The sequence below is a fragment of the Agelaius tricolor genome, unplaced genomic scaffold (genome assembly GCF_023055355.1).
Source record: "Agelaius tricolor isolate 1412-34295 unplaced genomic scaffold, bAgeTri1.0.p SCAF_20, whole genome shotgun sequence".
Classification (NCBI taxonomy): Eukaryota; Metazoa; Chordata; class Aves; order Passeriformes; family Icteridae; genus Agelaius; species Agelaius tricolor.
In genome coordinates, this window is record NW_027269280.1 from 12,564,780 (window position 1) to 12,591,627 (window position 26,848).

Sequence of the window (26,848 nt, forward strand, 5' to 3'; positions counted from 1 at the left end):
TTAACTCACATTTCATTCAGTGGCTCCTAAGAGGATAAGGAGTACGTTAGAGGTGAACTTGCATAAGACTTCTGACATCCTTTTGATAAGTTAAGTAAGAGTTAAAGCTGTGGCAGACAAAGCGTGGCACTGGGGCCTCACTGAGGCAGGTGGCCTGTGCTGTGTTACACAAACTGACTTGTGAGCTAATTTAGTGGCTTTTTTTGTCAATGGTTTCAAGAAAACAGCCTGCTCTAAAGTTGCTGCAGCAGTAAATGGTGCCCAGAGCTGGGCTTCCTGCTGCCAATGGCCGTGGCTGCTGCTGAAGCTCCCATGCCAGCTGGGAGTGCTGGTCTGTTCTGAAGGCTTGCCAGGGGTTTGTCTGGGCTGTGCAATTGAGCCAATAAACTAATATAAATAAAGATTAGGCTGTTTGTGGGAGGAATGATGATTGGATATTCAGGTGTCTCACAATCTGTCTGATCTTCTGAGTATTGCTGTGAGTGTGCTGACATCAGTAGTTCATCCCCACAAGTAATAACTGAGGTAATTCTAAACAGAGGCTGCAGTAGGATGGGACACCTGAAAAAATCCAGAATTTCCAGGTGGCCCAATAAGATTTTAAATTACCTGGTATTTGTAGAAGCACTGGGTGAGGTGGCTTTATCTGGGAAGAAGTTGTAGGTGATGGTCTGGTGAGTCAGGCTGGTGCCATCCTGGGGAGGCAGGTGTGTCCCTGCCTGCCTGTGGGCTGTGGTCCTGGCTAGGAAGTTGCTGGGAACCTTTCCAGGTGGGTGCAGAGTTATGGTTTGGGTGCTGAGTACACGACTTCAGGCCTGAGTGCTCAACTCTGCTGCTCAGACCCCTGGTAATGGAGTTGTATTTCCCAACCATGGAGCAGGAATACCATAAAAATTGGGAGTATTCAAAAAACTGAACTCTGGACATCTGTTCTGGGCACAGAAGATCCTTCTGGTGGCTTGAACTCTTTAGTTTTCCAGCCTTTTAAAAGTCCATTAACATACAGAGCAGTGTGGGAGCTCTGGTGGGTGCTGTGCATCCTTAGCAGAAGAGGGGCCATGAAAGGAGCAGTGCAAGAAGGACTCACCTGCTCCAGGGCTCCACACTGACTGCAGGGTTTAAAGAAAAGAACTGTGTGAAAAGTTCTGGGTTCAGGGAGTTTTGTCCCCTCCAGATCACTGGGTGAGGGTTTATGGGAAGAAGAGGATGGAGAAGGGAATTAAGGATCATACATATTCCAAGGGAGGCTGAGCAGATGCTTCACAGGTGATCACAGTGCTTGCATTTCCTAATGTGTAACCCTTCACTCCATGGTTTTTGTGTAGGGTTGCTTTAGGCTGCAATTGCAAGCTTATTTCCATGTTGTGTATGAGCAGTGAAAATACCTGCTGGGTCATTAATGCAGGGCTTGGGCTGTCAGCTTTGCCTTCCTTGTTTACTCACTGTGCAATTCCATGTAACAGCTTAGGCCAAAAATCCAGCACTGAGCCTGTCAGCCTGTCAAGGGTCCCTTCCCTTACAGCAGCACTTCCACACCAGTGCTCTGACTTCTGAAGTGTGTGAAATAGTAAAATACCAGAACAGGCCACTCTGTCCTAGCTGTTCTTGCAGGATCTGTTTTTCAGCACCCAACTCAGTAGCAACTGGAGAAGAGAAATCTTTAGTTCAAGCCTCAAGTTGTTCAGGCTGAACATGGAAGTTTAGGTGCTGGTTCATGGTGGCATTTTTATTTTGGAGGCCTCTCCCATCAGGGAATTCCTGTGGAACAGTTCTGGCAGCTGGACCTGGAGCTGATGCAGAGGGTTCACATCTCTAAGCTAATGACACACAAGTGGTACTTTAATAAACATACAGACCATGGATCCTTGTTCTTCCTTGACAGACTCATCTGAGCTTCCAGCTAAGCTTTTCTGCAGAAAGATGTAATCTTCCATCCAGGAGAGGGAGTTGGGCTATTTTTTGGCATTTGAATCTAAATGAGCAAAATTGTGCAGGCTCTGAAATACAAGACCTGAATGCTGAGGTTGTTCCTGCAGTGAGCTGTTATTTATCTAAATTACAGATGCTTTTTCATCTCAGCTCTGAGCATTTGCTTCTAGATTTGTCTTCACATGTAGATTTGTGTTCCATCAGCTGCATAACCTTCTGAAATAAAGGCTTACAGTAAAAGCAAGGCACACTTAAGTATTCTGAGCATTGTTCTTACCCTTGTTGTTTTTGCTCTAAGCATTAAGTTTTCCTTTGCCTTTGAGTATTTCTCTGAAGTTGGGCTCAGATTCCAGCTTTAATACTGGAATTGATTGTCAGGAAAGGATATTCCTGGTGATCCTCAAACCTCAGCTGGATGAATCCAAGGAACACCTGGATGTAGTGGGACTGTGCCAGTGGGGGCTTGCACTCCCTGATGTGCTGCTCTCCACTCATTCCAATTGTTCTGGATTTTTTGGGTTTTTTTGCATATTGATCTTGGTTCTTTGAGTGCAAATGGGAATGTACAAAGGGGCAGAAGTAACTTCTGTTGTTTTGTAGTTGGGTATTCAGCCTTGTTTGTGTGACATGAATCTGGTGGGGAGTTGGTGTCTCTGAAGGAAAGCTTTCTGGGAAGTTCATCCCCCTGGATCTGGTGGCAAGTGTTCCTGCAGGCAGCCTGGAGAGGTATGGGAAGGGGAGGAATTCCTGCCCTCTCTTGGTCTGGATTTTCACCAGAGATTGCACCTCATCAGAGGTTTAAGGAGCTCCTTGAGTACCTGAGCAAACGGAGGCTCAGAATTGTGTTTGTTCATTTCCAGCAGCTCCATCCTGTGCGTGCAGCATGACCCAGGGTGTCAGCTGAGGTCAGGGGCTTTTGCTTTTGATTTCATCAGAGGAAAGGCAATGAGGCAGGACCCAAACCCCAACGTTTGTTGCTCCTTATTTATATTGTAACTACTTTTTTAAACCAAAATTTACCAGATTTACTTTTTCACTCCAAGCAAATGCACCTTGAATATTTTATTCTCATGGGTTTAATGCAGATTTCTCAGAGTTCATGTTTAGTAAGTACAGACTTGGTTTTGATACTCAGGTGGTTATCAGAGGGTGCTTCAAATGGAATGATAGAGACCAAAAATAGATTGATTTAGTTGATCTTAATTTTACTGTGGAGTGCCACTTCTGTGGATTTAATTGAAACTTGAGATCTGCAAGTCACAGGTAAGAACTGCAGTGCTACAAATGTGACTTGTGCTATTTTCACTTCTTTGGGAAAGCTTGTGGGTTAATGCACACATGCTCTTGTATGTTTTAATGCACACATTAATGCACACATGCTCTTGTATGTTTTAATGCACATGTTAGTGCACACATGCTTTTGTATGTTTCTAATGCACACATTAATGCACACATGCTCTTGTATGTTTTTAATGCACACATTAATGCACACATTAATGCACACATGCTCTCGTATGTTTTTAATGCACACATTGATGCACACATGCTCTCGTATGTTTTTAATGCACACGTGCTCTTGTATGTTTTTAATGCACACATTAGTGCACACATGCTCTTGTATGTTTTAATGCACACATTAGTGCACACATGCTCTTGTGTGTTTTTATTGCACACATTAGTGCACACATGCTCTTGTGGTTTTTATTGCACACATTAATGCACACATGCTCTTGTGTGTTTTAATACATACATTAATGCACACATGCTCTTGTGTTTTTAATGCACACATTAATGCACACATGCTCTTGTATGTTTTTAATGCACACATTAGTGCACACATGCTCTTGTATGTTTTTAATGCACACATTAGTGCACACATGCTCTTGTATGTTTAATGCACACATTAATGCACACGTGCTCTTGTATGTTTTTAATGCACACATTAATGCACACATGCTCTTGTATGTTTTTAATGCACACGTGCTCTTGTATGTTTTTAATGCACACATTAATGCACACGTGCTCTTGTATGTTTTAATGCACACATTAGTGCACACATGCTCTTGTATGTTTTTAATGCACACATTAATGCACACATGCTCTTGTATGTTTAATGCACACATTAGTGCACACATGCTCTTGTATGTTTCTAATGCACACATTAGTGCACACGTGCTCTTGTATGTTTTAATGCACACATTAGTGCACACATGCTTTTGTATGTTTCTAATGCACATATTAATGCACACATGCTCTTGTATGTTTTAACTGCACACATTAGTGCACACGTGCTCTTGTATGTTTCTAATGCACATATTAATGCACACATGCTCTTGTATGTTTTAAATGCACACATTAGTGCACACGTGCTCTTGTATGTTTTTCTAACGTGCAATTTAAAGGGGACATGGTAAACTTACTGTAAGGATGGTTATAAATCTTTATATTTTTAAAGAAAGGTTAAATCCTGGTGGCTGATAATGATTTAAATGCAAAAATTGAAATGGATAGCTGCAGTCTTGCATATATGGCATACATATTTTTTAGAATCTGGAATAAAATGAAAATTACCTTCCCTGATGCATCAATAACAGAGTGAGCTGTGAACTGCTCTGACTTCTGCAATGCCTGTGGGAGAGATGTGGATGTGTTGTGTTTGGGTAATGTGAGGAAGAGCCCAAACCTTTGTTTCTTTAAAATGATAATTTATCTCTTAATTGCAACCAAGTCTTTCGTAGTAAATTAGGTTTGTTTTGAGTCACACAGGGAAGGAGTGAATGTTCTCTAAAGGATAAAACATCTAAATGACTACTTACATTCTTTGTACTATTATTCTTCCTTCTCAGGGTTGGTTGTATCTACCAAAAGGAATGAGTTTCTGTAGGGAAAATAATGAGAGAGGTTTTAAATAAGTGTCTGTATATACTAATTTGTTGTGCTTTTGAAAAGGTCTTTTAGTATAAAATAGGATGCTGGAGGAATATCTCTTTTAGATAAAAACTGATCTGCTACAGAGAACTTGGTGTGGTCTGATTCAATGGCCAGGTAGGAAGGGAAATCTTCCTGTTCCCCAGAGAAACTCATTCCTGTTGGAATCATTGTGTGGATGGCAGGATTGGCCAAAGGAGATTCAGGTACCCTATAGAGTTAATTCCCTTTTCCACGTTTCCTGGTACCCTTCTACAGAAGGTTGGACTTCAATGGGTTTTAACTTTAAATGAGAGAAGAGTGAGATTGTGGCTGTTAACAGGAGCTCTGTCAAGCCTTGTTTCACTGGCAGAGCTGCAGTCTGTTGCAGAACTCAATTTCAACTCCAGCTGAAACTCTGTGTTTTGATACACATCCGTGCCTCAAGCAACCACAAACCCTTCTTTGGTGTCTCTGAAATGCCTAAATATATTTAACTTTGACTTTGTGCTGTTTAGTTTTTAGAATAAGCATATTCTGTTAATCCAAGTAAATTCCTTTCTGGCACTGAAGGGCTGTGCAACTTCAGTGTAAGGGAACAAGCCTGTGTAGTTTCAATCCTATGGAAGTTGTTGTGGAGAGAGTATTTTGGGGTCTTGTCCTGAACTCAGCCTCCCTGGGCAGCCTGGAGACATAACTTTAGAAATTGTGATCATTCTTGCCTTTGACACATTCAAGATTTGAACATTGCAGAGCATCTAACTTGATTTAGTTGATGGAGGACTATTGGGCTTAAAGATCCATAAAAGTACAAAAATATGTGTTAGAGTCAACTGGTTCTGAAGCAGCAGCGTTGTGTCTCTGGAGGAATGCATAGTGCAGTGTGACAAAATTAACTGCTCTATTAAAGACCTCAGTACTTCACACCAGATCCTGCTAATGTGTGTAATTGATCTTCCAAACCAGCCACGGGAATTGAAGCCCATTAAAACATTTCTCCAGGCGATCACAAGAGCTGCAAGACTCCTCCATGGGCTCCTGCCTCCCACATCAAAGGGCTGTGCTGCCTCAGTCCCTGCTGGCTGCTCTGCTGAGGCTCTTGGGGAGGTGCAGTTTCACTGGATCCTCAGACAGCTCCGTGTCCCTTTCCCATCTGCCTTCATGGACAGGACCTTTTGGAGATTCTTTTTCTTTGCCTGCTGTTTGTTTGAGTTGAGGTCTGTCTCCAGCTCTTATTTAAGTGCAGCTTGTGAATGGAAAGTAGTATTTTGCTGTTACATTTCCTGCTTCTGAAATTAACTGTGACTTTCCACAAGTGGAAAAAGATAGGAATAAACAACTGTCTTAATTCTTGGAAGATACTGAGGCCATTTAACTACAGGAGGGAAAGTATCTGCTTTTCCTCCTTTTTCTTTTTGCTTTAGTGAACTGATGAGTTCTAAGGCCAGGTTGGACATTGGGGTTTGGAGCACCCTGGGACAGTGGAAGGTGTCCCTGCCCATGGCAGGGGGTGGAACTGGATGAGCTTTAAGGGCCCTTCCAACCCAAACCATTCCATGGTTCTGTGGACCAGCTGAGCAGGGAAAGGCCAGGAAGCAGCAGGTTTGCTGGAGGCAGGGTGCTCTACATTATCCAAAGATGTCCCAGTGCTGAGTGTGTCTTAATTCCTGTACAGGGAGCCAGAGCTCTTCCCTGCTGTGCCTGGCTGAGGGCAAGGCCACTGGGAATCTTCTCCCTCTGTAACTTCACTGGGAACTGCTGAAAGTTTGGAGCAGCTGGAACCTGCAGTGGGCTGATGGAAATGCCTGGTGGTTCTCCCTGGAAGGAGTTGCTGCTCAAGGGCAGGGAGGGCAGGACCCTGTTCTGGTAAATCCTGGGTGTGCCTGGAACTTGCTGGGTAAACAGGACCCAGCAGAAAGCTCTGTGCAGTCCCTTGAGCTGCTGGGCTCTCCTGACACAGCTCCTGCTGTCCCCTTATCATGGACAAGCACACTTGGCTTTATCTCCTCCAAATTTGACTTCTGCAGTATTTGCACACACGGAGCTTCTGGTGAATGGTGAGTGCCCTTGGTGGCTTGGCAGCCTCGTGGGTGATGGCCAAACAAGTGTGTGGAAAGCTCTCTAGGAAACAGCTTTTTGTGAGCCTAGAAAAGCTACTCTGATCCTTGATTAGTTCCTGAAATGTGCAATTTAGGGGGTCACTTCATCAAAAAAGGGGTTGCTTGTAGCTAAATAAAGCTGTCTCTCAACTTGGGTCAGCTCTTTCAATATGGTTATTTTATTCTGTTCAGGATTGCTTTGCATGGACTAATAAGGGAATACCTGAACTCAAGGCTTTTCTTGGTTTGAGTTAATTACTATTTTATACTATAAATAATGCAGTGATCAAACATACTTGTCCCCTGCCATGGTGATTGAAGGGAAGGGCTCTTCATCCTCAGGTTCCCAGATTCTGGCAGAAATACATAAATTACTCCTAAAAGCCCCTTCAATTCCCTTCAGCACGGAATGCAGTCGTGTGCTTGACAGCTCTGAAGTGGATCAGGGCTTTGGGAGGGTGCTTGGTGTCTGAACTGTAAACTCTGCCATTCAAACTGAAACTACTTGAACATTTCACAAAGGAGTGAGCAGGCTGAGAGGTGAACGAGCTAATTGATTAGTTCTGTAAAGAACTGTCATTTCTGCAGCAGCTGAAGTGATTCTTAAGCTGCCTCCAATTCTAGAAATCGGAAATGTCTTGCAGTTTTTCAGGCTGTGCTGCTCTGGAAGCAAACAACATCTCCAGCACTGCAGCGTGGTGGTTCCAAGATCTGCTCTCTGGGTTAGTTGTGTGTTGTGTTGAGGAGTTGGAATATGCCATGATGGCTCTGAAATGCCAGAGGTGTGGGAAATAAGGAAGGGGGGTGTTTAGTTTGGGAGGAGCAGGGGAGCAGTACCCTTTCTGCTGGTGCACCATGCTCAGGGGATAGCAGCTTAGTCTGTTTTAAAGCAAAACCACCTCAATACCACATCAAAAAAGGCATTTTTGGAGTGTGCCACAACGTTACCAAGTGCTGGGTTAGTTTGAAATATTAACTTTGCAGTGGTGTAAGGTGATCCAGTGCGAGTCCTGGAACACGGAGCCTCCCGATGGCTGCTGTTCCTCGATGGAGGCACTGAGGGTGGATGTGAGCGTCTCCTGTGGCCTCCTTGACAGGACAGGTCTTTTCAATGCCACTGAAGAATGAATGGATTAAAGCTTTACCCATCATTACATTGTGCAAGGTGTGCAAGCAGGAGAAGGGATGTCTCATTCTAGGTCTTGCTAACAGCAAACAGATTTTTGTGTCCTGCCTGTCCCAGGCTGTGCAGCACAGCAGTGCTGGAGAGGGGGTTTGGCAGAGTGTGCAGGGACAGACACAGGGAATGGCTCCCACTGCCAGAGGGCAGGGCTGGATGGGATATTGGGAATCAGGAATTGTTCCCTGGCAGGGTGGGCAGGCCCTGCCACAGGGTGCCCACCCTGGATCCCTGGCAGTGCCCAAGGCCAGGCTGGACACTGGGACAGTGGGAGGTGTCCCTGCCATGGCAGGGGTGGCACTGGGTGGGCTCTAAGGTCCCTTCCAACCCAAACCATTCCATGATTGCTGGGCCTTTGTGGGGACCAAGGTCCCCATTAGGAACACCTTGTAATAACTTAGGCGTTTATTTCTCAGAGCATGAATGGATTGTTAATAACAGGTATTTGCTGTTTCAGAGAATTGTCTTACAGCAAAAGCATCCAGTGGTGTTTTGTTAAACTGATTTTCAAAGTTTTATGCCAGAAAAAGTGTGGTGAAAATGAGGTCAGCTGAGGAGCTGAGAGCTGTGACTGTGTGAGTTGTCCTGAGGAACTTCAGGTTGGGAGAAACACTCCCATGGGACTTATCTTGAAACTCCAGAGGAGCTTTCAAATCACAAGTTCTTCCTATTTTCAAACCCTTCTTTCTGTTCTTTATTCCTTGTTGGGGTCTGTGGTGCTGCTGTTGGGAAATGCCAGCAGGTGAGGAGCTGTCCTGGGCAGTGTGGGCTGCTGCCCCTTCCCTTGACAGGAGGGCCTGAGCTGCAGCAAGATGTGCCTGGAGGAGGGAAGGGGATGAAGAAGTGTTTTGGGAGGATGAGTAAAGCCTTGGAGACTTTGATTAACAGCCACTTCTCCTTGTTTGCTGCCTTCCTTCTAGAAAGGCAGAAAGATGGGAGGGAGTGTGACTCATGGCAAATGGGCTGTGAGGACCTTAATGGAAAAATGGGAACTGTGAGCAGCAAATGATTCCCTTCTTTCTCCATTATGCCTTTTCAAATGGAAACTTCTGCTGCCTGCTCTAACCTTGCTGTTTGTTTCATAACTCCAGTCTGATATTTCCCTGCATTTCATGGCTCTTTGGTTACCTGTTGACATAAATCCCCTTCCCAGCACACCTGGTCACCTTTCCAGTCTAGAACCTCCACAAATCCACTGTGTCCGTGTCCTGTCAGCTTCCAGAAATCCAGATTCAGTTCCCTTCCTTCCAGGTTTCTCCACAGTTCAGACTGATCTGTGTAGCTGTTGGTCCTTGGTAGCTGTTCCTCCTCTGTCGTGCCCATAAAATGGAGCAATATGGAGAAATTGAAATAAAAGGAAAATTATAGACATGGTACAGAAGATCTCTGATGGGTAAATTGTGTCCTGGCTTATGTGGAAATAATTGCAGCTTCTGGATCCCAGGGTTTTATCCAAATGAAAAAAGAATTAAAAGAAAAGAGAACCTGAAATTTTGTAAGAAAAAGTGACATTTTGTTGTGGATTTTGGTTTCAGGCTGCTGTGGTGTTTTGACCTGGGTTGTTTTGAGATCAGTGAAGGAAAATACTGATGTAGAGTCTTTTATTTGTGAGCACTTTCCTAAAAAGCCTCTTTTTTGGGAATAATTAATGCTGTTATCCCAGCTAAGTATTGATTTTTATTCTAGACATCAATTATGGAAAAAATGGATCTTTCCTAATGCAAAATCAAATTTTTCTGTGCTATCTGTTGCTATCAGACCCCCAGAAGTGCTTCTCTTTCCTTCCTCTGCCATTCCAAGTTCTGCTTTCCTTTCAAGATGTTTTTTTTTTTTTGCTTTAACTTTGAACTGTTGCTTCTGCATTTAATTTCTGAAGAGTGCAAGAAGTGATCTTTAACAAATCTGCAAAGATAATCAGCTTAATCAAACTGCTTTCAAAGCAGATTAATGCCACTTCCGAGTGGGAAGATGAAGGGAGCCCAAATGCCGACCTGCCATTAGTGGATGAGTCAGTGCACTGACAGATGTTGACAAAACTTTTTTGATGCTTTGGACTCTTCTAATTAATTTTATTCTTCACTCATAAAAGCAGAGAGAACAGAAAGGGGAATGAGATCTTTTCAAAATGCTCTGATGCAGGACAGTTCCATAGGTGCTGTGGGAACGGGGGATGTTCCCTGGGGCTGTTCTGCTCTCCCTGTCAGGTATTTGAGCGTGGCTGTGTGCAATCCTTCATATCCAGCTGGAATGATGTCATTTCCTTCAGGGGAGTGGATGATGGACAGGATGGAGAGAGCTGGGGTTGTTCAGCCTGGAGCAAAGGAGCCTCAGGGGGGCCCTTGTGGCTCTGCACAGCTCCTGCCAGGAGGGGACAGCCGGGGGGGTCGGGCTGTGCTCCAGGGAACAGGGACAGGAGCAGAGGGAACGGCCTCAGGCTGGGCCAGGGCAGGGGCAGGGTGGATATTAGGGAATATTTCCTCATGGAAATGGTTGTCCAGCCCTGGCACAGCTGCTCAGGCCAATGCTGCTGTTCCTATCCCTGGAGAGATTTAACAGCACTGTGAATGTGGCTCTTGGGGACATGGGGCAGCTTGGTGAACACAGTGGTGCCAAATCAGTGGCCTCAAAGGTCTTTTTCAACTTTAGAGGTTCTGTGACACGTGGCACTAAAAACCAGGAAATGCCTCCCTGAGGATCAGCATTCCTTCTTCTCCTTGTGCACAGTTTCAAACTTTCTATTAAGGATCAGCCTTGCCCCATCCAGCCTGGGAGTGGCTGCACTCCCAGAGCTCCCATCCATCCCTCTGTGGCTCCAGCTCAGCCACCAGCTGACCACATCCCCCAGCTGGTGGGCAGTGATAGCAGCACTGTGTTCCTGCTCCTGAGCACGCTAAGACTTGTGTAAAAATAGCAGGGAAAGCAAGCTCAAATCCACCAGGAAGAACAGAAAAAGGAGAGAGGAGGAGAAGAACAACCTGTGAGCTAAAGTGAGCAGCCAAAGCCAGAGGTGATGAAAGAAATGGGGGCTGTGTGGTAATGCTGTGCAAGAGAAGGTTCCCCTCATGGCAGAGCTGGGTCAGTGGGAACAACGATTTTGGGAAGTTCAAAATGTAAACAGGAATGCAGAACTTCTCACCAAAAACCACACTTGCATCATGTTAGGTTGGGACATGGTGTGGCACAACTGGTGTGGAAATGCCATATTTTGGCAAAGGGAGGGGAAAATACATCTTCAAAACAGTCAATTAGTAGGAAAAAACTGCATTTGGTTGTGTTTGTTTGCATCTTTATGAGGATAACTGGCAGCTAGAGAAAATCTGGATTTGTTTTTCTCCCCAGTTATTTTTCCCTTGTGCCATTTCCATGCTTATCAAATCATGGCTCTCCTGCTTTGGCTGATAAAACCTTTCAGCAAAGAAACTGTAGAGACAACTTTCCAGTCACCTAATTAAACAAACATGTTGATTGAAACTTCTCCAGAGTGCTTTTCCTAGCAATTTGCCAATGTTTTATTAAAATAAATGTCAAGAAAAACACAGTCACAGGCTCAAATAATTTAGATGTTGGAGTTCCTGTAGTCCATCACTGCTCTGAGTAGGGCTGGCTTTGATGTTGGATTGGGTAGCCCTTGGAATCCCAGGGTTGGGGTATGGCCAGGGATGAAAGTTTTACAGTTTGGAAACAATTATTTGGAATTTCCCCCTCCAGCTGTGCTATTACTTGTGTTTCACTGTGTGATTGATACACAGTGCAAATACTCTACTTCTCCATAATGTCTTCCAAGAAAAAAACTGGAGGCAAAACCTTTGTGCTGAATGTTCACCCAGTTCCCAAAATAGGCACCAGAGCAGGATCTTGGAGGATGACTTGAAGGAAAAGTGAGGTGTTCTTGTTCCTATCCCCTTCATCCTGGAGCAGAGTCACTTGTGACATGTTTGAATTGGGCAGGGCCAGGTGTCCTTGGGCAGCTGTGCTGGAGTCAGGGGAGGGGACTGTGCCCTGCCCAGGTGAGACCCCACCTGCAGAGCTGCCCCAGCCCTGGGCCCAGCACAGCAGGGACCTGGAGCTGCTGGAGCCAGGCCAGAGGAGGCACCAGAGATGCCCCAAGGGCTGGAGCCAGGCTGGGAGAGCTGGGGGTGCTCACCTGGAGAGGAGAAGGCTCCAGGGACACCTCAGAGCCCCTGCCAGGGCCTAAAGGGGCTCCAGGAGAGCTGGAGAGGGACTGGGGACAAGGGATGGAGGGACAGGACCCAGGGAATGGCTCCCACTGCCAGAGGGCAGGGATGGATGGGATATTGGGAATGAGGAATTGTTCCTTGGCAGGGTGGGCAGGCCCTGGCACAGGTGCCCAGAGCAGCTGGGGCTGCCCCTGGATCCCTGGCAGTGCCCAAGGCCAGGCTGGACATTGGGGCTGGGAGCAGCCTGGGACAGTGGGAGGTGACCCTGCCATGGCAGGGGTGGCACTGGATGGGCTTTAGGGTCCCTTGCCACCCAAATCATTCTCTGCTAAACCAAACCAGCTCTGAGAGTGTGACAGCCCAATAAAGGTGCTGCAAAGCCCATTTTTAAATGACACACTTGGCTCAATATTTAGTGAAAGGATCCTGTCCCTTTTCCATCTCCTCCCCTTGTCTTTCCTGATGGTGCTGGATCCCTTCTGAGGCTCCCACAGCTGAGGTGCTGCAGAGGAGGTGCTGGGAGCCCCTGGAGGGGGTGGCTGCATCCCTGTCCTGAGGGGCAGCTCTCTGGGCTGTGCTGGGAAATGTTCATTAAACAGCTGCTCCCCACCTTGCACTGCTCCCATCAGCACTTGGTGCTTTGGACCAGCAGAACTCCTAGCAAGGTTTCTTCTTACAGGCAGCTTTTGCCCTTATTTTGGCAGGAGTTGTTGACTTAGGAAGTGATAACAGTGGAGGTTCTTATCAGAGCCCAGCAGCCTTGCAGCAGGAATGCTGATGAGCGTGTCAGGGGGGTTCGCTCAGCTCTGGCAGCGAGAAAGCGGAATTGTTAATGCTTATATTGGAACGGTTTTGTCCTGTTTTTAAACTTCTTGACAAAACTCTTGAGATTTGGTGGCTTCTTCCAAGCCTCATTAAAATCAATAAAAAGCTTGTTGCAGGTTTTGTGAAGGTTTTTTTTTTTTTTTTCCTCGTTTGGACTGAAACCACACAAAATCAGTCCAGCTCCTGCACCCAAAATGTGTATCTTGCCTTTTGCAAAGCAAATACGTGGCCAGAACAGTGTCTCTGAGGAGTCATTCTAGAGTTGTATAGTCTGCCTTCAGAGCTTTTTTTGTGTGTTTAATGAACTTGCTCCATATTCCTCTCAAAGGTGACTTTGTATCAACAGGCAGCTGTGAAGTTGTACTTGTTGCACGCTCAAGCTGGTACCTCAGGGTCCAACTGTGCCCATTCCCACCTGGGTGCTGGGATTGATCATCAACCCATAAAATTGTTGGGATTGGTGTTTGACTTGTTGGCTGAGAGAGATTTTTTTAAAATAAAAACAAAGTTGACCTCTGCAGGTAATGAAATGTTGCTTTTAGAAACTGTTTTATGAAATGGTAAATCAAAGTTTAGCTGAGGTTTTGGACAGCTGGCATTGACACAGGGGCTTTCTGTTCGAGCACATCCTCAGCTCCCTGTTTGTATAAATACTGAGATTCCATGAGATTCCCTACAGTGTCCATCATGTGAGAGGGTACAGTTCCTTCTGGTGCATATCAATTTGTATTAGAATCTTAGAATCATGCAAAACCTGCATGGGAGGGGACCCCCAGGGATCATTGATCCAGCCCCTGTCCCTGCCCAGACCCTCCAACACTCCCACCCTGCCCATCCCTGGCAGCTCCCCTCAGTCTCCTCTGCTCCAGCTGAACATTCCCAGTGCCCTCAGCCCCTCCAGACCCTTCCCCATCCTTGTGCCCCTCCTTTGGTCCATCTCCAGCAGCTTTAGATCCTTCTGACATCGAGGTGGAACTGTCCCCACACTCGAGGAGAGGCCACCCCAGAGCAGAGCTGGACAGGCCCCTCCCTCACCCAGCTGGTGATGCTGGGCCTGGGGCACAGCTCCTTGAAATGCACCATTTTTGATGCACAACTTCTTAAATCTTCCTTTCTACTCTGTCAGTCCTAAAATTACATCTCCTTTTTCTCTGTATTACTCCTTTTCCTTGTCATAAGCCATAAACTAAAGAATACAATGAACACAAAATACAAAAGTATTTTATTTCATTTACCAGAATGTGAAAATTATCAGTAGTTGTGGCACATCAAAGTACAGGGAAACTGTTTCCAGCAGCAGGATTATATGGTGGAGAATTGGACTTTCCAGGCATATCCAGATGCTACTGGGAGAGATCCAAGTTCCTGTGAGGAGCAAACCTTTGGGCACAAGGCAGTGGTGTCCCATCAATTTGGCTGCTTGGGTGCTTTAAGAGCAATGGGGTTAGTCTGGAACTTTCAATTTTAGTGTTTGGGTATTTTAGCATTCAATTTTATGTCCTTCTGATGCCACAGGAGATATCTGTTGGTCCTGTTGAAGTGACTGTAGGAATGAAGCAGATCAGATGTTTTCTCCATCTAATTTTTGACAAATGTGTATTTCTGGCACACTATCTCATTTTTGATGCAGTAAGTGTTTTGTAGAGCACTTGGAAATCCAAAGGAAAGGGCTTGGCAGGAGTGGCCTGGTGAGCATTGCTGATCCCTGGGACTTTTGCAGCACTGGACCAAAGCACGTGGGCAGCAACCACTCTTTGGGGGTCTTCATTGGCTTTCTTGGGGCCAGAAATTCCAGTTGCAGTGTAAAATTAAACCCACTTTGAAGATCAATATAAATCCAGTGGGATCTTCTATAAAACTCTCTGCTCTAGCTCGCATTGTGAAGTAATTTAGGCTTTGTTTACTCATTTATGAAAACTCTGAATTGCTTTGTGGCCACAATTTCAGAGCTGCTCCTTGCCAGAAGAGAGGCCTTATCCACAGGTGTCCATCAGAGTCCAGTCCTGGAATTCCCTCTCTGGGCATCTTAAGCTCTTGTTACCACTCCAAGGCACTCAGACGTTTTCTTTTTCCCCTTGAATTAACCCAAACTCCCCCCAGAGTGGAGTGTCCTGTCTAGAATAAAGGTTCAAAAGTGGTGTTTTGAAGGGAAGTTCATGTTTTAAAGTGTTGTCTTTGTGTTTGCAGCTGCCAATGTGAAGTGTCAGAAGAGAACAGTTGGAACTTTCTGGGACAAGAGAGGACTGTTTATTCTCTCATTCTTTGGTAAGATCAGCTGCTTGTTTGTGCATTCTGTGCTCATCATTGATTATTCTCTTAATTTAATCAAATGTTTTCCAAGATCTTAGATAAAAAATTAGTATTTCAACGAGTTGGAGTTTGCAACCTTTAATTATTGAACAAGAAGGTTCCTGACTCTTAGTTGTGCCCCAGCTTCCAACACAATTCTTTGTCCTGCTCCTGTTCCTGACCAATGTGCCAATGTCTGTGTTGGCAGCTGCTCTCCCAGGCAGTCCTGGTGAGAGCTGCTCAGTCCCTGCAGCCTGTGGTGTCAGGAAAGAGGAGAAACCTCCCTGTCAGGACTGAGAGGAGGGAAACTGAGTATTTCTCCTTATCTCAAAGTTTCCTTCCACCTGCCAAAGGGGGGAAGTGTTTTCAGCTTGCTACAGAAGCATCTTCTGCTCAAGGTACAGCACATTCCTGAATGTTCAATTCTCAAATTTTCTAATGTTCCTTTGCCAAAAAATTTGCATTCTAAACTCAGAGGGCAGCTGTGCCACTGTATGTAAACAGCTCAGGGGTCAGCTCAGTCTGATTTTGATATTAAAATACATGGAATTCAATGGGGAAGGTAAGGAAACAAAGTTAAATGCTTGGATTCTTCCTTTTTCCTTTTTTCCCTCCAGTTTTTCTTGCTGTAAGTCCAACTGTATTTAAATATATGTGAATCTAAATGATCCTTTATTTAGCTAATCTTTTTTGTTTAGATTCACTGGCAAACAGATGGTTATTGCTACTCTTAATTATGCACATAATTTAAACCAGAAGGTGCATCTGAAACAAAAGGTAATTAAGATGTTCCCATAGAGGCTGAGCAGAGTCTGAGGTTACAACCTTTGCTCATCATTTATCCTTTCAAGCAGAACATAAGGATGGAGAATTGACAGGACCATTCTCTTTTTTGACATAATTTAACACACATGGAATTGCAGGTAAAAGGGCAGACAGTGAATTGATAGCATCACCTTTTTTTGGCCTCAGTCCTGACCAAACCCAGTATTTGTACCAATAAAGCCAAGTTTTATTTCACTGCTCTGTGTATAAGCTGGCTGCTGTTTTTATGTGATCCTATTGATAAGGAGGAGCCTGAATTAAGGCTGCTTTCCTGGCCAGGTTTTTAGCTGAGCTGTGTTTGTACCTTTCCATTTCACTTCTGGAAAATGGGTTTTACTGTCAGGGCACAGCTGCAGTTGAACAAAATGAGAATTCTCCTTCCATTCTGCAGTCCTCAAAGTGGTGTGGATCAGCCTGAGACTGGATTTGTGCAGGACTTGCTGCTGGGCTGGCCTTGTCCCCAGCTGTCCCTCAGCAGCAGGGTGGGCAATGATGAAGGGTTCAGGAGTGCTTTTGGAGTTGATGGTATGAGGAATGTTCTTTCTTCCAAGGCTTCTAAAGCCAGAAATGCCCTTATGAGGTGGCAGCAGTCCCTGGCATCCTCCTTCTGTTGCCATGGGAAGAGTTTGGTGAGCTGGGAATGGCTTAGAAAGCTTTGGGATAGAAGGAAGTGTGGATTCAGGTGTGGTTTGGGCTGTCCTGAGCAGCGTGTGCTGCACCCAGAGCTCTTCCCTTTCCTTTTGCTCAGCCCAGTGACCTTGAGCTGCTGGAGGGAGCGGGCTCAGGATCTGATGGGAAAGGAAAGATTTCTCTCCAAATATTCACTGTCCAGCACCTCAGAGAGCCTCACTGCAACAATTCAGCCTTTTTTGCTATTTCTGTCAGCAATTTTCAGCATTCCTTTGGTGGTAGGGAAGTTGCTGAAGCATTTCACTGATGCCCAGCAGCAAAGTCTTTGCTTTAGAACCAGTCCTATAACTCCTTGTACCATTCATCTTGGCAGCATCACCCTTTGCATCTGATAGTCCTGATCCAAACTGAAACAGGCAGATATTTTTTTTCCACACAGCTTTCCCAAAATTCACCTTAAAAAGGAAGATTCTCACATGGAAAAAGCCACACTGTCACAGTAGAAGCTGTTCTGCACTGATTTCAGGAGTTACACTGAAACTTGGTATTTTGGGTAGTCTCTGCTGGATTTTAGGAGCACAGCTGTAAGATATTGAAAAAGACTCCATTTTCTAAGCTAATACTGTTTTTATTAATATGTAGGTGGTTATATAATAAACTTATAAATTACATATATCTAATCAAACTGAAGTATGAAAGAATTTTTTCCAGCATAGTGCCTATTAAATTAAAACTTTTCATCAGAGATACTAAGCAAACTTCAAATTTGTAATAAAGCAGAGTTTTAAAATTAAGTTGGTGTTTCTTTGATAATTGTGTGTGAAGCTGAAGGAGTTCCTTGAAATAAAGAGGTATTTTTTATATCCTACTGTCCTGGAATGGTTTGGTTGGGAAGGGACCTTAAAACTCATCCCATGCCATGGCAGGGACACCTCCCACTGTCCCAGGCTGCTCCCAGCCCCAATGTCCAGCCTGGCCTTGGGCACTGCCAGGGATCCAGGGGCAGCCCCAGCTGCTCTGGGCACCTGTGCCAGGGCCTGCCCACCCTGCCAGGGAACAATTCCCAATTCCCAATATCCCATCCAGCCCTGCCCTCTGGCAGTGGGAGCCATTCCCTGGGTCATCCCTTGTCCCCAGTCCCTCCCCAGCTCTCCCAGGATTTTAAATCTACTTTTTGCATTAATTTTTAGTGAGTCCATGGCAGTTGGAGCTCGATTCTCCTCATCATTTCCCCCTGTTATGTAAATAGATTTACAAACACACCTTTGTGAGGATCCTGATGTGCAGCTGCTGCTCCTTTGCCCTCTGTCAATGTTCCATACCAAGCTCAGGATGTGTCCAGGGCTCCCTGCAGTGCTGGCAGCTGATGGATTAAAGTGGTTTTCTGTGTCAGCCTCAGTACTGATAATTTGAAATACATTTATAAGTAAAGTGAGATATGAGCTCTGGATGTGAGCTGAGAACTGACTGCACTCTTGTGATGTATTTTCATTTGTAAGTTTTGTGTGCCACAGTCTGCAAACCCCATAAATACCTGAGTGAATCCTGGTTGAGCAGAACAGGGAAGAACCTACCTGGATGAAAAAAGCTGAGTGTAAAATCAATCTCAAACCCAAATTATAACTCCTGTATTCACTTCAGTCATTAAGTTCTTAACTGGATGATTTGTAAAAACCTCAGGACTGTGTTAATATTCCCAGAAAAAATTTGCAGATGATCAAAGCTTGGGGGGTTGTTGGGTAGTGGAGAGGGCAGGTCCCAGTGTACTGGTCTGGAACTCTTGGAAATGTCAGTGCAGGGAAATGGATATTTTGGTACATCCACAGATGTCCAAAATCAGCCATAAGTGCAGAATGAGGATTTTTATCCCAATAAGAAGTGCAGTTCTTGTGCTGTAGTTGAAACAAGCTTGTTCCAGGAGGATCCAAACCCAGATCAGCCCCACCAATCCCTCTGGATTTGTATCCCACGGATTTCTGATTCACCATCTGCAGGCAACTTGGGAGAAAATTCCAGGGTATCCAGAAAAATGAACATGTTTTAATTTAAATTATATAAACAGTGGTCTAATTGCTGCCTTCAGACAGGTGTTCTCCCAGCAGCACATCCAAAGGTAATTTTTCAGGATGAACAGAAGGAACCAGACACATTTTGAAACAATTTTGGCTCTCAGGAGAGGGAGCTTCTATAGATTTCATCTTTTCATAATTACTGTTTGCTCTCAGTTTTCTAACAGCTACATTCACAGTCTTTAAAAGTTAATTTGTATTTATTTGCTAAAAGAAATGAATCTTATTTCATCATTATACTTTCCTGATTTTCTAGATTTTAGTAAGTGAAGAGCTCAAAGTATTGCAAGTAAAGACGAGGATTCCTCCTCCTGCCCAGGGCCTGTCATGGTAAGCACAGGGGCTTTGTAGGCTCTGTGACAGAGCAGAAAAGTTTTAAATGGGAAAAACATGAGGGAATTAATGTTTACATGTGGGGTTGGTGAGTTTTAGGCACAGTGCTAATGCTTTTTTCCTAATGCTGCTATAAATCTTGCAGCTTCTAATGACTTTATTCATCAGGCTGTAGGAAGGAAACTGGTTGCTAATACAAAATTGTTGGGTCCATGTTGGAGAGTTTGGAAACTTTAGTGAGTTACTGCTCCTGGGATTCTCTGGACACTTCATCCTGTGGGAGCTTTTCCTTGGCTGTGGATGGCTGGGGAAGGTGGCAGCAGGTGCCAGTGCTGCAGGTGACTGTCACACTTTGTTCCTCAGGATGAAGAGACTCAGCACAGCCTTGAATGCATCCAGGCTAATCAGATTTTTCCCAGGAAGCAGCTGATCCGAGAGGATGAGAACCTTCAGGTAACCACCACACTGCTCCTGTTCAAATCACACTGCCTGCAGTTGGTTATGGAGTCTCTGGCCTCTTCTCTAGAATTTTAATTCACAGTTAGCACAGAAACTCATTTTCTTTGTTGGTAGGACAGAGAACTTGGGCATTTTGTTACAAGAAATTCCTTCAAGTGTCTGAAAAATAGCACTGCTACCTGTGCACTAATTCCAAGGGTAGGGTTTTATTCCACAGTTTAGAACTCTGTTGTTTTGAAAAAGCAGCATCAAGCTGATTAAACACTGCCTTGGCACCTGGTTATTATGAAGTCAAAAGTCTTCTGCTGCACAAAAAGAGATATTTTAAAAATTCTTTATTTTCCAAATTTCCTTTTGAAATCAATTTAGTTCAAATGATTTACCACAGAATCGTGGAATAGTTTGGGTTGAAAAGGATTTCAAAGCCCACCCAGTGGCAGGGACACCTCCCACTGTCCCAGGCTGCTCCCAGCCCCAGTGTCCAGCCTGGCCTTGGGCACTGCCAGGGATCCAGGGGCAGCCCCAGCTGCTCTGGGCACCTGTGCCAGGGCCTGCCCACCCTGCCAGGGAACAATTCCTGATTCCCAATATCCCATCCATCCCTGCCCTCTGGCAGTGGGAGCCATTCCCTGTGTCCTGTCCCTCCATGCCTTGTCCCCAGTCCCTCTGCAGCTCTCCTGGAGCCCCTTTAGGCCCTGCAAGGGGCTCTGAGGTGTCCCTGGAGCCTTCTCCTCTCCAGGTGAGCACCCCCAGCTCTCCCAGCCTGGATCCATGTAGACACTCTTGCATCAACTGGAGAGTTTCATTGTAATACAAAGTATTTTTATTTGATTCAAGCTACTTTGGTGTAAAGCCAGATCAGTTTGAAGTTGAGTATTTTCACTTCCCACCAGCTCAGCTAAACTGGGCTTAAGTCACATTTTAATTAACCAGTGACAATTTCCATGTGTGGTGTAGTGAACTGCAGGTTTCTGACTTTATAAAGCAGCAGCTTCTTGTGCATTTTCATCTTTACTGTGAGAAACAGGGAGCAAATGCTTGGTTTGTCCAAGCTCAGCTTTGTAGCATTTAGGGATCCAGCCTAGGGTGGTTACCTGAGCTTGCTGGGTGAATAGTGGGGAAATAGCAGGGAACATTTTTCATCCTGGATGTTTTGCCTGCTTTGGGATGAATTTAATAACATTATGGAAATGCCACTCTCCATTAAGTAAGGAGTGAGAGCATAAATCAAGGGCTTTGTCAGCCTGCTTGCCAAAATGTGAGGATATTTTTCATAAAAATTCATTGCTTTCCCTGACCAGGCACTTACCACTCAGGAAAAGTAACATAAAATAAGGGATCATTTAAGAAAAAGGCTGCAATTAACCTCAGAGCCAACCTTACCTGATGTTCCTCCTCAGCAGCAATAACAGGGCTGAATTCTCAGCAGGCTTTGTTTGATTTCTTGTGCTGCAGGAGGGGCAGGTTTTTGGGAAATGGTGTCTGAAATGAGATTTTTGCTGCCCCTGTGCAGGTGCCGTTCATTGAGCTCCACGGGGAGAGCACGGAGTACGTGGGACGAGCAGAGGATGCCATCATTGCCCTCTCCAACTACAGGCTCCACATCAAATTCAAGGAATCTGTTGTCAATGTGAGTGTTCTGATCTCAATGGCAATAACAGAATTTGGGATAAGAGTACAGTGATTCCCCCCCCTTTTAAGAATGAAAAATAATTTTCTGATGTTCAAATCGATTTTTCGGGCACAATAAATGTGTGTTTAGGCAGCAAAGGGTGACTCAGCAGCTCTGAAAATCAGATGTCATAAGGAAATGTCACATCCCTCAACCTTCACAGCTGGCTGTGTCAGCCACTTGTTGTCCCCAAGCTCAGTGGGGAGAAATAGTCAGTGTTCCAAGGGGCTTTTGGAGCACCTAAACCTGGTTTGTGCCTTGCTTGGAGCTTCAGAAGGTGGGAGTGGGTCCAGCTGCTGAAGTTCTGTGCCAGATATTGAGTGGTGGTTTGAGTGCAGTCTTTGATGTAAGGAGGTCAGCAGTGGGACCTCACCTTCATTGCATTTCTTGAGGGAGTTTTATTCCTGTGTCCATTCCTGGAAATGGTTCCATCTGCACCTCCTCTGGCAGCAGACACAGTTAAATGGGTGTTGGGCAGTGTTGGTGCTCACACAGACAACTCTCACCAGCTGGGGACACTTGCAGGGTGGAAACCAAGGGTGTCCTGAGGAATGCCAGGGAATGATGGAGTTGCTTTATTAGAGAAGCCATTAGAGCATGAGCTGCACTTCCTGTCCTTAGGACAATTAGGGATATTGCTTTATAGGGATTTTCAATTCAGTATTTTTGAGCATAGCAGGAATTGATGGTTTTCCAAATCACGTTCCTTGATTGTGTTCAGGGAAGAGTCCAGAGAAGCTTGTGAATATTCCCCTGTTAATTTTTCTTCCCTGACTTTCACATGCAGTGTTCTGCCCTCTCATTCTATGTGATATCTCATTATCATCAGCATCATTAACCAGAAATAACCAGAGTATGAGGCAGAGCAGAATATAAATAATTCTTTGTAACCATATATGAATGTCACTAATAACTTCCTATGAACTCTGCTGAAATCCAGGGCAGGGAGGGCTTGGGATGTCTTTAAAGATAAAACATTCTTCAGTAATTAAGACCATATTTAATTCATTAATTTTGGCAATAGTAATTCTTTTGGTTATTGTTGATCAAAATTTTCCTTCAGATGGTGATTTTCTAACTCAAATGTTCACGGAGTAGTTTTTGATTGAGTTCATCTTGATTCTTTCCTGCTGTTTTTATATCATCACAGCTGTTCAGCAAATACCTGTAAGAGATTCTTCAGTCCTGGGCTGTGGCTTTTCCCTCTTGTTGGGTTCAATTCCCTGGCTGTGAGAATGGTGCTGTGACACCTCAGTGAGCAGCACAGAGCTCTAGATCACCTGGGCTGGGAAAGAAATCCATTCCAATTGTTCATGTTCCCATTGCAACAGTGCAGAAAGGGGCTGTGTGTGGAGATCTTTCCCATGGATCATTTCCTAGATCTCACTGCTAATAGGAACACGGTGTTTCAAATGCAAAAACAAAAGGTCCCACAGACCATGCATAAATTGGGGGATTAGGACATTCAGGGGTGTTGACTTATATTTATCCACGGGATAAAAGTGCAGACTCAACAGGGATCTTGGTGCATGAGGGAGCTTTGGTTCCCAGGCCCAGCTCTATTGATTCCTTAAGAAAATGTCAGACTTTGCAGCTGCTGAGTGTTTCTGTGTAATCACTCTCCTCCCTGTAAGCTAATTGCATTGATGGGAGAATGAACATTTTAGTGGAGTTTGTGGAAGCATGGGTTGCATGTAATCTCTTTCCAATGGTGGATTTTGGACACAGTACCAAAGGAAAGTCATAATGGGGGGGACTTTGATGAGGAGCTGAGTTTTAGTGTGAGCTTCCTCTTGCTTGGAAGAATGGTTGGATTGGGATATTCCTCATGTCCATGGCTGCTGTGGTTCATCCCTGCTGGAGAGTGGCGTAATCCTTGTCTTGTCCTCAGGCCCTGCTGCCCAAATTCTTCACACTCAGAGCACAACAATTGTGAGACAAGAGAGGGCTCAGAGGTGGCCTTCAAGACAAATCCAAAGTGTCATCAGCTGTAATTAAAAGCAAAATTTACTTCAGACACTCCTTGTGGGTTCCATGACCCCGGGGAGGGATTCAGCTCCGTCCAGCCTGGAGCCCTCAGAGCTGTCCTTGCACCCTCAGTGCCTTCTGTACCACCTCCTCCCCTGCTCCAGGACACCCAGCCTTGGCCTGGTGCTTGTTAAGGCCACCAGCCAGCTCCATAACCCTGACATTGTTCCAGCTCTGAGCTGGGAAAACGAGGAGGAAATTCCAATTCCTGCTCCCAGGGCCTGCGTGCCACGGGAGGTGCTGGGGAGCTTTGGGCCCAGTGGGGCACAGCAGGGTCTGTGTCAGGGTCACTGGTGCTTGCAGCAGCCTGGCTGTGACCCCACTGCATCCCACTGGGAATTGTGGGCACAGATTGGGCTGTGGGGGGTTGTTACAGCACTGAAAATGTAACTTGTGCTTTTTCTAACTACAGAGCTGTAATTCTCTAAATATATCTTATACTGCTCTTAGATAACAGACAGCTCCAGTCATCAAAATAATTTAAAAAAACTCCTCAAAAAATAAAAAGTTGGAGTTGTAGAATGTTGCTGTTACTTAAAATGAGATAATTTTAAATAAGAGACAGTAGGAAGATACTGCAAGAGCAGGGTGCTCCTGTACTCCCTATAATGGGATGTAATTTGCCTCAGATAACAATGCATGTTTATTCCTATAAAAGCCAAAATGATTGCTTTCCCTGCCTGGTTTCCATGCCATTATTAGAGGGAAGAGCCTGCAGACAGAATTGATGGCTCTTCCAGGAACGGGCTCTGGGTGTGGGACTGGCACAGCCTGGAGGATGAGCAGGGGCAGGGGAAGGTTATCAGGGAGGCAGTGACAGCAGATAATTCCACTGAGCTTTGCTGGGAGAAGAATAATGGCCAGGAAGGAGATTGAAAACACAAGAGGACCACAGGACAGATTTTTATGACTGGGAAGGAAAATTAAAAAGATTAATGGGAAGGTTGTCCTGAAGAAAAAGCTGCAGATTGTGAGGGAATCACAGGTGGGCTGGTGGAGGGGAATGGATGGCTGGGGAGCAGAGGGCACAGGGAAAGGGCAGGGAACAAGGAGTGACTTTGGGAAAAGGAAATGAAAAATAATGCAGGAGGAGAAGAATTAATTTGTCATTAGAGTGCAGACAGAAGGAAGAGGAGCCACAAGCAGAATGCCAGGAGGAGGGAAAAGGTGGAGAACTGCTTAAATGAAGATGGACATGAGAAAAAAAAGAATAAAACAGGGCTTGGGGAATAAAAAGATAACAGATAAAGCAGCACTGGGCTCAAAAAGCGAGTGTGGAATCTTGACTCAGCTGGGAAGATGCTTTACTTTCCATGTTGGTGCCATTTGACTCAGTGGTAGATTTAAATAAGTTATTTTAGAACCATTTAAGTTGGAAAAGCCCTCCCAGGCTATCAAATCCTTCCTGTGCCCCATCCCCACCTTGTCCCCAGCCCAGAACACTGAGTGCCACATCCAGTCCTTCCTTGGGCACCTCCAGGGATGGGCACTCCAAACCTCCCTGGGCAGCTGTGCCAGTGCCTGACCACCCTTTCCATGGGGAAATTCCTGCTGGGAATCATTTCTAGGTCTGGGTGGGGCTGTCCAGTCATGAAGACAGGCTGGAAGATCCATTCCTGTCCATTGAGCAGACAGAACTCTGACAATTCACCTGCGTGGCAGGTGGGGTCAAGCAGGCTTGGAAGGAACTGCAGATGAACTGCAGGGATGAGCTGTGGCACAGAGCACTGGCTGTGTCTGTGCTGCACCCCAGTCCTGCTGCTTTGGTGGAGTCAGCCACAGACTGAGCTTGGGGAGGGCACAGAGGGGCTCTCACAGGAGGGATTCCTCATTTCCTGCCCCCTTCATGTCACTGGTTCTGTCACAGATCTCAGCCAGTGACAGTGCTGAAAACATGGACAGAAATTCAAGCTTCAGCTTTATTTAAAATTCAGATTTGAAAACACAAACTCTGGGCTGTGGAGTCAGACATCCTCTTGCCAAGTCCTGTCCTTGGGTTTTCTGTCATTTAATGTCCAGTTACAGCAGAAGGAGCAGAGTAACTGCCCTGTCCCAGCCTGCCTGGCACAGCAGGGGAGGGTGGGTGCCTCCAGAGCTGCCTCTGGCTCTGTCTGCCATGGAAAAGGGAAAGGCTGAGCATGAATAAATCCCTGCCTGTTGTAGCTGGGTATAGGAACCCAGCACATCCCTCTGGCTGTCCAGGACAGCCAGGACCCCTGCCAGGGGGCTCAGAAGCCCTGGCACAGAGCCCAAGACACCTGTGGGTTTGATTATGACCCATGGAGCAAATTACCAACCTTAGATGAAGATCAGCAAGCCACAACAGTTTAAGTAGAATAATAGTGAAGTTATCATGGGGTGGAAAAGTAGATTTTGGGGTTTTGGTATGGGGGTTCAGAGGCAAGATGGAGGGAACTGGGTGTGTCCAGCCTTTCTCCTTCTTCTTCTTGGCCTCCACCTTCTGCTGTGATGGTGGCACTTTGGGATTGGTTTAGAGTAGAAGCTCACTGTCTAACACAGGTGATGGGTATTGGAAAGGAATTGTAAACATTGTACAGGTAGTTTTTAGTACAAAGACATAACCCTGCCCTGGGGGCAGGCAGAGTGCCTGGAACTGTCCTGCTGGACGGACCTCAGCAGGGCAGGAGAAAATTTTTTATAGATAAGAAACAATGAACAACCTTGAGACTGAGAAATGAAGAGCCCTGACTCCTTCTTTGAGCACCAGGCTGGGAAAAGAGACTTTTAACAATCTGGGGGTCACTGTGAGCAGCTAAAGATCCCAAGAGCTGGAGCTGTGAGCTCTGGGCAGTGATTTGAGAACACTCTGGGCTCTGTCTGGGTGCTGCCCTGAGCTGTGCCTGCCTCCCAGAGCCAGCAGAGCTCTCACCCCTCTCCTGGGCTCAGCATCTGCCCTCAGCTTGCTCCAGGCATCTCCCTGCTCTGGGGAGGTTTTCCCTGTGTTTGTATTTTTGAGATATCTCTTTTCCTTACCTGCTGGTTTTAGTTAATGTCCTTTTTTTTCATTCCATCTAAATGAGGTACTTTTTGAGCTTTGTGGTGCCTGAGAAGATGCTGTGTGGATTCCTTATCCCGAAGCTTTGATTGGAGGTGACCTTCAAGGGCTTGCCCAGGCATATGGAGAAACCCTGGCTGTTCCAGCCACATCTTGTGGGCCCCAAGCCAGACCTTAAACTGCTGCATCTTAGTCCTGTGATGGCAAAAATCAGAGTCTTGGAATGTTACTAAAGGATAGCAGAGGTTTTATTGCCTTGTGCAATATCCATATAATCTACTAAACAATTCAAACAGCTTTGTGCTTCACATTAATTACAGGTATTAGCTGGATTTAGACAGTGATTTATGACTTCTGTTCATTTAAGGCAATAATGAACATTTACCCATCTCGGGTAAAGTTCCAAAAG

General features: G+C 45.4%; 1 protein-coding gene across 7 annotated transcripts in view; it reads left to right on the forward strand.

The window, feature by feature from the left end:
- MTMR3 (myotubularin related protein 3) overlaps positions 1–26,848 on the forward strand; it is a 76,633-nt gene that overhangs the window by 17,019 nt on the left and 32,766 nt on the right. For 6 of the 7 annotated variants that reach the window (XM_071445752.1, XM_071445751.1, XM_071445756.1 and 3 more), the window contains 4 exons: positions 15,306–15,383; positions 19,188–19,261; positions 19,628–19,717; positions 21,237–21,353. In XM_071445752.1, coding sequence (XP_071301853.1) covers positions 19,259–19,261; positions 19,628–19,717; positions 21,237–21,353 — 210 coding nt within the window. In that variant the 5' untranslated portion in view covers positions 15,306–15,383; positions 19,188–19,258. Of the gene's footprint in view, positions 1–6,801; positions 6,894–15,305; positions 15,384–19,187; positions 19,262–19,627; positions 19,718–21,236; positions 21,354–26,848 lie in introns of those variants that run through there. The other variant, XM_071445753.1, reaches the window with a different exon arrangement.